Source organism: Oncorhynchus clarkii, chromosome 12 (assembly GCF_045791955.1).
Source record: "Oncorhynchus clarkii lewisi isolate Uvic-CL-2024 chromosome 12, UVic_Ocla_1.0, whole genome shotgun sequence".
In the NCBI taxonomy this organism is placed as follows: domain Eukaryota; kingdom Metazoa; phylum Chordata; class Actinopteri; order Salmoniformes; family Salmonidae; genus Oncorhynchus; species Oncorhynchus clarkii.
The window spans coordinates 92,457,835-92,468,053 of record NC_092158.1 but is presented as its reverse complement, the minus strand read 5'-3'; the positions used below and the strand labels follow the sequence as shown (position 1 = coordinate 92,468,053).

Here is a 10,219-nt window from a genome sequence, read left to right as displayed (position 1 = left end):
TCAGGTGAGACTCAGACCTACAGGACTCAGACCTACAGGACTCTCTGGTGAGACTCAGACCCACAGGACTCTCGGGTGAGACAGACCTACAGGACTCTCAGGTGAGACTCAGACCTACAGGACTCAGACCTACAGGACTCTCAGGTGAGACTCAGACCTACAGGACTCTCGGGTGAGACTCAGACCTACAGGACTCTCGGGTGAGACAGACCTACCGGACTCTCGGGTGAGACAGACCTACAGGACTCTCAGGTGAGACTCAGACCTACAGGACTCTCGGGTGAGACTCAGACCTACAGGACTCTCAGGTGAGACTCAGACCTACAGGACTCTCGGGTGAGACTCAGACCTACAGGACTCTCGGGTGAGACTCAGACCTACAGGACTCTCGGGTGAGACTCAGACCTACAGGACTCTCGGGTGAGACTCAGACTTACAGGACTCTCAGGTGAGACTCAGACCTACAGGACTCTCAGGTGAGACTCAGACCTACAGGACTCTCAGGTGAGACTCAGACCTACAGGACTCTCAGGTGAGACTCAGACCTACAGGACTCTCAGGTGAGACTCAGACCTACAGGACTCTCAGGTGAGACTCAGACCTACAGGACTCTCAGGTGAGACTCAGACCTACAGGACTCTCAGGTGAGACTCAGACCTACAGGACTCTCAGGTGAGACTCAGACCTACAGGACTCTCAGGTGAGACTCAGACCTACAGGACTCTCAGGTGAGACTCAGACCTACAGGACTCTCAGGTGAGACTCAGACCTACAGGACTCTCAGGTGAGACTCAGACCTACAGGACTCTCAGGTGAGACTCAGACCTACAGGACTCTCGGGTGAGACTCAGACCTACAGGACTCTCGGGTGAGACTCAGACCTACAGGACTCTCGGGTGAGACTCAGACCTACAGGACTCTCGGGTGAGACTCAGACCTACAGGACTCTCGGGTGAGACTCAGACCTACAGGACTCTCGGGTGAGACTCAGACCTACAGGACTCTCAGGTGAGACTCAGACCTACAGGACTCTCAGGTGAGACTCAGACCTACAGGACTCTCGGGTGAGACTCAGACCTACAGGACTCTCGGGTGAGACTCAGACCTACAGGACTCTCTGACTTACTTCACAGAACAACTGGTAGGGGAAACACTGAATAGATATGGGATGTTCAGCTGACAGGGTTACCTTCTCGGAGTGACAGATAGAGTTTATTTTACGGTTGCCCCCCTGTCTAATACTTTGTTTTTTAAGTCATTTTAAGTTTGAGGCTAAAGTGAACAACAACACACTACCACAACCTGTTTATGTTTATCTGTTTCCCCTCTCTCCCTTTCTCCTCCTCTCTCCCTTTCTCCTCCTCTCTCCCTTTCTCCTCCTCTCTCCCCCTCTCTCCCCCCTCGCTCCCTTTCTCCCCCTCTCTCCCCCTCTCCCCCTCTCCCCCTCTCTCCCCCTCTCTCCCTCTCTCTCCCCCTCTCTCCCCCCTCTCTCCCTTTCTCCCCCTCTCTCCCCCCTCTCTCCCTTTCTCCCCCTTCTCTCCCTTTCTCCTCCTCTCTCCCCCCTCTCTCCTCCTCTCCTCCTCTCTCCCTTTCTCCCCCTCTCTCCCCCCTCTCTCCCTTTCTCCCCCTCTGTCCCCCCTCTCTCCCTTTCTCCTCCTCTCTCCCCCTCTCTCCTCCTCTCCTCCTCTCTCCCTTTCTCCCCCTCTCTCCCCACTCTCTCCCTTTCTCTCCCTTTCTCCCCCACTCTCCCTTTCTCCTCCTCTCTCCCCCCTCTCTCCTCCTCTCCTCCTCTCTCCCCTCCCCCTCTCTCCTCCTCTCTCCCCTCCTCCTCTCTCCCCCCTCTCTCCTCCTCTCCTCCTCTCTCCCCTCCCCCTCTCTCCTCCTCTCTCCCCTCCTCCTCTCTCCCCTCCCCCTCTCCTCCTCTCTCCCCCCTCTCTCCCTTTCTCCTCCTTTCTCCCCTCTCCCTCTCCTCCTCTCTCCCCTCTCCCTCTCCTCCTCTCTCCACCCTCTCCTCCTCTCTCCCCTCCTCCTCTCCTCCTCTCTCTCCTCCCCCCCTCCTCCTCTCTCCCCTCCCCCTCTCCTCCCTCCCCCTCCCCCTCTCTCCTCCCCCCTCCCCCACCTCCCCTCTCTCCTCCCACCCCCTCTCCCTCTCTCCCCTCCCTCCCCCTCTCTCCTCTCTCCTCCCACCCCCTCTCCCTCTCTCCCCTCCCTCCCCCTCTCTCCTCATCTCTCCCCCCTCTCTCCCTCTCTCCTCCTCTCTCCCCTACCCCTCTCCTCTCTCCTCCTCTCTCCTCCTCTCTCTCTCTCTCCTCCCCTCCCCCCTCCAGGAGTTGTTGTCAGAGGAGACTCGTCAGAAGCTGAGCCTGTCAGGTCGTCTTCGCCAGACAGAGGAAGACAGGAACAACCTTCTCGAACAGCTGGAGGAAGAGACAGAGGCCAAGAGAGGAGTGGAGAGACAGGCCTCCAGCCTCAACATGCAGGTCAGTACAGAGACAGGCCTCCAGCCTCAACATGCAGGTCAGTAGAGAGAGACAGGCCTCCAGCCTCAACATGCAGGTCAGTAGAGAGACAGGCCTCCAGCCTCAACATGCAGGTCAGTAGATAGACAGGCCTCCAGCCTCAACATGCAGATCAGTAGAGAGACAGGCCTCCAGCCTCAACATGCAGGTCAGTAGAGAGAGACAGGCCTCCAGCCTCAACATGCAGGTCAGTAGAGAGAGACAGGCCTCCAGCCTCAACATGCAGGTCAGTGGAGAGACAGGCCTCCATCCTCAACATGTAGGTCAGTAGAGAGACAGGCCTCCAGCCTCAACATGCAGGTCAGTAGAGAGACAGGCCTCCAGCCTCAACATGCAGGTCAGAAGAGAGACAGGCCTCCAGCCTCAACATGCAGGTCAGTAGAGAGACAGGCCTCTAGCTTCAACATGCAGGTCAGTAGAGAGAGAGAGAGAGAGAGAGAGGTCAGTACTGTTACAGAAAGAGAATATAGAGTTTGACCTTTGACCCCTCTCTCGTCAGCTGTCTGACTGTAAGAAGCATCTGGATGAGCAGCAGGGAACAGTGGAAGTCCTGGAGGAGGGGAAGAAACGCCTGCAGAGAGACCTGGAGGCTGCCAACTCACAGTACGACAATTACACATATAAGATAAATATACTGTATATAATAGTGATATATATATTTAGAATAAAACATGTGTAGGATCTTAATTTGATCACTCAATTTGTTGCTGACAATTTTCCTGCGCAGCAGGAATGAGCAGATGATCTTCGTGATTTAAATAAATTCACTGGAAAACCTGGGTTATATTAACAGTATTGCACTTTTTTTGTGGGGGACTAGCTAGTAGCAACATTATGGACTTTAAAACGTTCAAATCCTGTTGCTGCAGGATTATTTTGCTGCGTCATTACTGGTCAAATGAAGATCCTGCATCTGTATAGACATACTGTATATAATATATATATAACTAACCGTATGTTGCTCCTCCATGGTGTGTTTGTAGGTATGAGGAGAAGGTGTGTGCCTATGATAAACTGGAGAAGAACAGGATCCGACTACAGCAGGAACTGGAGGACATTCTGATGGACCTGGACAACCAGAGAACCTTGGTCTCCAACCTGGAAAAGAAACAGAGGAAGTTTGACCAGGTTAGTAGTCCGTTCAACTCAATTCAACTTCATTAAACTCAAATCGATTCAACTCAGTTCAATTCAATTCAACTCATTTCAACTCAATTCAACTTCATTAAACTCAAATCGATTCAACTCAGTTCAATTCAATTCAACTCATTTCAACTCAATTCAACTCAATTCAACTTCATTAAACTCAAATCGATTCAACTCAGTTCAATTCAATTCAACTCATTTCAATTCATTTCAACTCAATTCAACTCAATTCAACTTCATTAAACTCAAGTCGATTCAACTCCGTTCAATTCAATTCAACTCATTTCAATTCATTTCAACTCAATTCAACTTAATTCAACTTCATTAAACTCAAATCGATTCAACTCAGTTCAATTCAATCCAATTCAATTCAACTTAATTTATCCCCTCAGGGGCAATTAAGAAAGGGAAGTCAGCCTGGTTCCGTATCTGTTTGTGCTGTCTTGCCAACCTTTAACAGCTATTATCTTTGCCTCCACCTGTGAAAATCTGTTATTTTCTCATCTCCTCTCTCTCCCCTCTCCTCTCCCTCCCTCCCACCCTCCCTCCCTCCCTCCCACCACTCCACTCCTCCCCTCTCCCTCTCCCTCCCTCCCTCCCTCCCACCTCTCCTCCCCTCTTCCTCCCTCCCTCCCACCTCTCCTCCCCTCTCTCAGATGCTAGCAGAGGAGCGTTCCATCTCCGGTAAGTATGCTGAGGAGCGTGACCGAGCGGAGGCGGAGGCCAGAGAGAAGGAGACGCGGGCGCTGGCTCTGGGGAGGGCCTTGGAGGAGATGCAGGGCTCCCTGGAGGAGCAGGAGAGAAGCAACAAGGCCCTCAGGGCAGAGATGGAGGACCTGGTCAGCTCCAAGGACGATGTCGGGAAGAACGTGAGTGTGTTTGTATCTCTCTTGCTCTCTTCATCTTTCACTCTCTCCCTTTCTCTCCCTCTCTTTCTCTTCCTCTCTTTTTCTCTCTCTCTTTCACTCTCTCCCTTTCACTATCTCCCTCTCTCCCTCTCTTTCACTATCTCCCTTTCTCGCCCTCTCTTTCACTCTCTCCCTTTCTCTCCCTCTCTTTCTCTTCCCCTCTTTCTCCATTAAGCTTTCTCTTTCTCTCCCTCCATCAAGCTCTCTCTTTCTTTGTCTCTCTCTCTCTCGTGCCCCTGTTGTCAAGTTCATTGTGACTGATTGTGTTGTGGGTTGGCCAGGTCCATGAGTTGGAGAAGACGAAGCGAGGTCTGGAGGCGGTGCTGGATGAGATGCGGACCCAGATGGAGGAGCTGGAGGACGAGCTACAGGTCGCGGAGGATGCTAAGCTACGTCTGGAGGTCAACACGCAGGCCATGAAGACACAGCATGACAGAGACCTGCAGGGACGAGACGAACAGGGGGAGGAGAGGAGGAAACAACTACTGAAACAGGTAGGAGACGGGGAGGGGACGAGAAGACAGGGGGAGGAGAGGAGGAGACAGGGGAGGAGAGGAGGAGACAGGGGAGGGGAGGAGGAGACAACTACTGAAACAGGTAGGAGACGGGGAGGGGACGAGAAGACAGGGGAGGGGAGGAGGAGACAGGGGAGGGGAGGAGGAGACAGAAGGAGGAGAGGTAGAAACAACTATGGAAACAGGTAGGACCAGGTGAAGGAGAGGAGGAGAGGGGGTGTCTAATCTCCCTCATTCTCTCCTGGGGCGTGAGCTGGAGGAGGAGCGGAGGCAGCATGTGGGGGTGACAGCCCTCTAACCTCTCTGCCTCTTCCTCCCTCCTCTCCCCTCCCTCTCTCCCTCTCCTCCAGGTGCGTGAGCTGGAGGGTGAGCTGGAGGAGGAGAGGAGGCAGCGTGCGGGGGCGACAGTAGGGAGGAAGAAGCTGGAAGGAGAGGTGAATGATCTGGAGGACCAGGTGGAAGCCACCAGTAGGGGGCGTGACGAGGCCGTCAAACAGCTGCGCAAGATACAGGTCAGTCACACACCACAGAGGAACAACACTGAGATCCTGGATGTAGGGGGAAGTTGTCTGTAGACTCTGATCCTGGATGTAGGGGGAAGTTGTCTGTAGACTCTGATCCGGGCTGTAGGGGAGAGTTATCTGTAGACTGATCCTGGCTGTAGGGGAGAGTTATCTGTAGACTGATCCTGGATGTAGGGGGAAGTTGTCTGTAGACTCTGATCCTGGCTGTAGGGGGAAGTTGTCTGTGGACTCTGATCCTGGATGTAGGGGGAAGTTGTCTGTAGACTCTGATCCTGGATGTAGGGGGAAGTTGTCTATAGACTCTGATCCTGGCTGTAGGAGAGAGTTATCTGTAGACTGATCCTGGCTGTAGGGGAGAGTTATCTGTAGACTGATCCTGGATGTAGGGGAGAGTTATCTGTAGACTGATCCTGGATGTAGGGGAGAGTTATCTGTAGACTGATCCTGGATGTAGGGGAGAGTTATCTGTAGACTGATCCTGGATGTAGGGGAGAGTTATCTGTAGACTGATCCTGGCTGTAGGGGAGAGTTATCTGTAGACTGATCCTGGATGTAGGGGAGAGTTATCTGTAGACTGATCCTGGATGTAGGGGAGAGCTATCTGTAGACTCTGATCCTGGCTTTGGGGGGGAAGTTGTCTGTAGACTCTGATCCTGGCTTTGGGGGGAAGTTGTCTGTAGACTCTGATCCTGGCTGCAGGGGAAGTTGTCTGTAGACTCTGATCCTGGCTTTGGGGGGAAGTTGTCTGTAGACTCTGATCCTGGCTGTGGGGGGAAGTTGTCTGTAGACTCTGATCCTGGCTTTGGGGGGGAAGTTGTCTGTAGACTCTGATCCTGGCTGTGGGGGGAAGTTGTCTGTAGACTCTGATCCTGGCTGTAGGGGAAGTTGTCTGTAGACTCTGATCCTGGATGTAGGGGGAAGTTGTCTGTAGACTCTGATCCTGGCTGTGGGGGGAAGTTGTCTGTAGACTCTGATCCTGGCTTTGGGGGGAAGTTGTCTGTAGACTCTGATCCTGGCTGTAGGGGGAAGTTGTCTGTAGACTCTGCATTTCTCCACTAATGACTTCCATTTCCTCCCTCTCCGGCGCCTATTCCTTCTCCTCCCACCTCCTCAGGCCCAGATGAAGGAGCTCCAGAGGGAGGTGGAGGATTCCCGTGCAGCCCAGAAGGAGGTACTATCCTCAGCCAGGGAGTCAGAGAGGAGAGCCAAGACCCTGGAGGCCAGCTTCATGCAGCTACAGGAGGTACAGTCTTCTCTGTCCCCCCCCCCTCTCTCCCTCTATCTTTGTCCTCCCCCCTCTGTCTCTGCCCCTCCCTCCCCCCTCTCTCTCCCTCTCTCTCTCGTTGTCCTCCCCCTTCTCTCTCCCTCTCTCTCTCCCCCCTTCTCTCGCCCTTCCCCCCCCTCCCTCTGTCTCTCTCTTTGTCCTCCCATGTTAACATGGGAGAATATTGCCTTGTGATACACACATCACTAGAACCTTCACTCTGTCTCTCTCCTGTTCTTGTCTCCTAAAATGCCCCCCATCTCTCCTCCTACATCTCTTCACTCTTTGTCCCCCCTGTAGGACTTGGCTGCGGCAGAGAGGGCTCGTAAGCAGGCCGAGACAGAGAGAGATGAGATGTCTGAGGATCTGGCCAGCAACTCTGGGAAGTGAGTGTGTAGGCTACTTTTAAAAGGTCCCCTAGACTGTGTCCCAAATGCCACCCTATAGGCCATTGGTCCGTGGTCTAAAGTAGTGCACTATAAAGGGAATAGGATGTAATATGGGACACAGGCCTCATCTATTTTCCTTCATCTGTATTGATGTAGAACATCTGGACATGTGACAACATCCTCAGTACTGTTAACACCTAACCCTTAACCCAAACCTAACCATACCCTAAAACTAACCTAACCCTTAACCCAAACCTAACCCTACCCTAAAACTAACCTAACCCTTAACCCAAACCTAACCCTTAACCCAAACCTAACCCTTAACCCAAACCTAACCCTACCCTAAAACTAACCTAACCCTTAACCCAAACCTAACCCAAACCTAACCATACCCTAAAACTAACCTAACCCTTAACCCAAATCTAACCCTATCCTAAAACTAACATAACCCTTAACCCAAATCTAACCCTACCCTAAAACTAACCTAACCCTTAACCCAAAACTAACCCTACCCTAAAACTAACCTTAACCCTTAACCCAAACCTAACCATACCCTAAAACTAATCTTAACCCTTAACCCAAACCTAACCCTGCCCTAAAACTAACCTTAACCCTTAACCCAAACCTAACCATACCCTAAAACTAATCTTAACCCTTAACCCAAACCTAACCCTACCCTAAAACTAACCTAACCCTTAACCCAAAACTAACCCTACCCTAAAACTAACCTTAACCCTTAAACCTAACCCTTAACCCAAACCTAACCATACCCTAAAACTAACCTAACCCTTAACCCAAACCTAACCCAAACCTAACTATACCCTAAAACTAACTTTAACCCTTAAACCTAACCCTTAACCCAAACGTAACCCTTAAACCTAACCCTTAACCCAAACCTAACCATACCCTAAAACTAACCTTAACCCTTAACCCAAACTTAACCATACCCTAAAACTAACCTTAACCCTTATGCCTAACCCTTAACCCAAACTAAACCATCCCCTAAAACTAACCTTAACCCTAACCCAAACTTAACCCTTAAACCTAACCCTTAACCCAAACTTAACCCTACCCTAAAACTAACCATAACCCTTATCCCAAACTTAACCCTACCCTAAAACTAACCTTAACCCTTAAGCCTAAACTTAACCCTTAAGCCAAACGTAACCCTTAAACCTAACCTTAACCCTTAACCCAAACTTAACCCTTAAACCTAACCCTTAACCCAAACTTAACCCTACCCTAAAATTAACCTTAACCCTTATGTCTAAACTTAACCCTTAACCCAAACTTAACCCTACCCTAAAACTAACCTTAACCCTTAACCTAACCATACCCTAAAACTAACCTTAACCCTTAACCCAAACTTAACCCTTAACCCAAACTTAACCATACCCTAAAACTAACCTTAACCCTTATGCCTAAACTTAACCCTTGACCCAAGCTTAACCCTTAAACCTAACCCTTAACCCAACTGAACCCTTAACCCTAACCCTTAACCCAACTTAACCCTTAACCCTAACCCTTAACCCAAACTTAACCCTTAAACATTAACCTAACCCTTAACCCAAACTTAACCCTTAAACCTAACCCTTAACCCTTAAACCTTTAACCCAAACTTAACCCTTAAACCTAAACCTAACCCTTAACCCAAACTTAACCATACCCTAAAACTAACCTTAACCCTAATGCCTAGACCTAACCCTTAACCCAAACTTAACCCTTAAACCTAACCCTTAACCAAAAACTTAACCCTTAAACTTAACCCTTAACCCAAACTTAAGCCTTAAACCTAAACTTAACCCTTAACCCAAACTTAACACTTAAACCTAAGCCTTACCTTTAACTCATTAGTTTCTCCCATTCAATTCAGTGCAGACTATTGACATTTATACTGTAAGTCTCTGCTCATCTGCTCCTCCTCCTCTTCCTCTCCTCCTCCTATCCTCCCTCCTCCTCCTCTCCTCTTCCTCCTCTTCTCAGATCTATGATGTCTGATGAGAAGCGTCGTCTGGAGGCTAAGATCAGCCAGCTAGAGGAAGAGCTGGAAGAGGAGCAGGCCAACATGGAGAACCTCCACGACCGCCTCCGGAAGACACAGCAACAGGTAGGAGAGGAGGGGAGTTTACACTAGGTAGTGTGTAGGTGGGAGGGGAGTGTGCTTTAGGTAGGGTTTACGTGGAGGGGAGTATGCACTAGGTAGTGTGAAGGGAGGAGGCGCAGACCAAGAGACACTCAGTGACTTCCCTACCTCTTCCCTTTACTGTCTCCCTACCTCTTCCCTTTACTGTCTCCCTACCTCTTCCATTTACTGTCTCCCTACCTCTTCCCTTTACTGTCTCCCTACCTCTTCCCTTTACTGTCTCCCTACCTCTTCCCTTTACTGTCTCCCGACCTCTTCCCTTTACTGTCTCCCTACCTCTTCCCTTTACTGTCTCCCTACCTCTTCCCTTTACTGTCTCCCTACCTCTTCCCTTTACTGTCTCCCTACCTCTTCCATTTACTGCCTCCCTACCTCTTCCCTTTACTGTCTCCCTACCTCTTCCCTTTACTGTCTCCCTACCTCTTCCCTTTACTGTCTCCCTACCTCTTCCCTTTACTGTCTCCCTACCTCTTCCCTTTACTGTCTCCCTACCTCTTCCCTTTACTGTCTCCCTACCTCTTCCCTTTACTGTCTCCCTACCTCTTCCCTTTACTGTCTCCCTTTACTGTCTCCCTACCTCTTCCCTTTACTGTCTCCCGACCTCTTCCCTTTACTGTCTCTCTACCTCTTCCCTTTATTGTCTCCCTACCTTTTCCCTTTACTGTCTTCCTACCTCTTCCCTTTACTGTCTCCCTACCTCTTCCCTTTACTGTCTCCCTACCTCTTCCCTTTACTGTCTCCCTACCTCTTCCCTTTACTGTCTCACTACCTCTTCCCTTTACTGTCTCCCTACCTCTTCCCTTTACTGTCT

At 50.5% G+C, this 10,219-nt stretch overlaps 1 protein-coding gene across 1 annotated transcript in view; it reads left to right on the top strand.

Moving 5' to 3' along the window:
- LOC139421666 (myosin-11-like) overlaps positions 1-10,219 on the top strand; it is a 195,888-nt gene that overhangs the window by 174,218 nt on the left and 11,451 nt on the right. Inside the window, exons 31-39 of the mRNA XM_071172756.1 lie at positions 2,328-2,480; positions 3,019-3,122; positions 3,503-3,647; positions 4,322-4,534; positions 4,855-5,067; positions 5,439-5,600; positions 6,727-6,855; positions 7,177-7,262; positions 9,249-9,372. Coding sequence (XP_071028857.1) covers positions 2,328-2,480; positions 3,019-3,122; positions 3,503-3,647; positions 4,322-4,534; positions 4,855-5,067; positions 5,439-5,600; positions 6,727-6,855; positions 7,177-7,262; positions 9,249-9,372 — 1,329 coding nt within the window. The remainder of the gene's footprint in view (positions 1-2,327; positions 2,481-3,018; positions 3,123-3,502; positions 3,648-4,321; positions 4,535-4,854; positions 5,068-5,438; positions 5,601-6,726; positions 6,856-7,176; positions 7,263-9,248; positions 9,373-10,219) is intronic.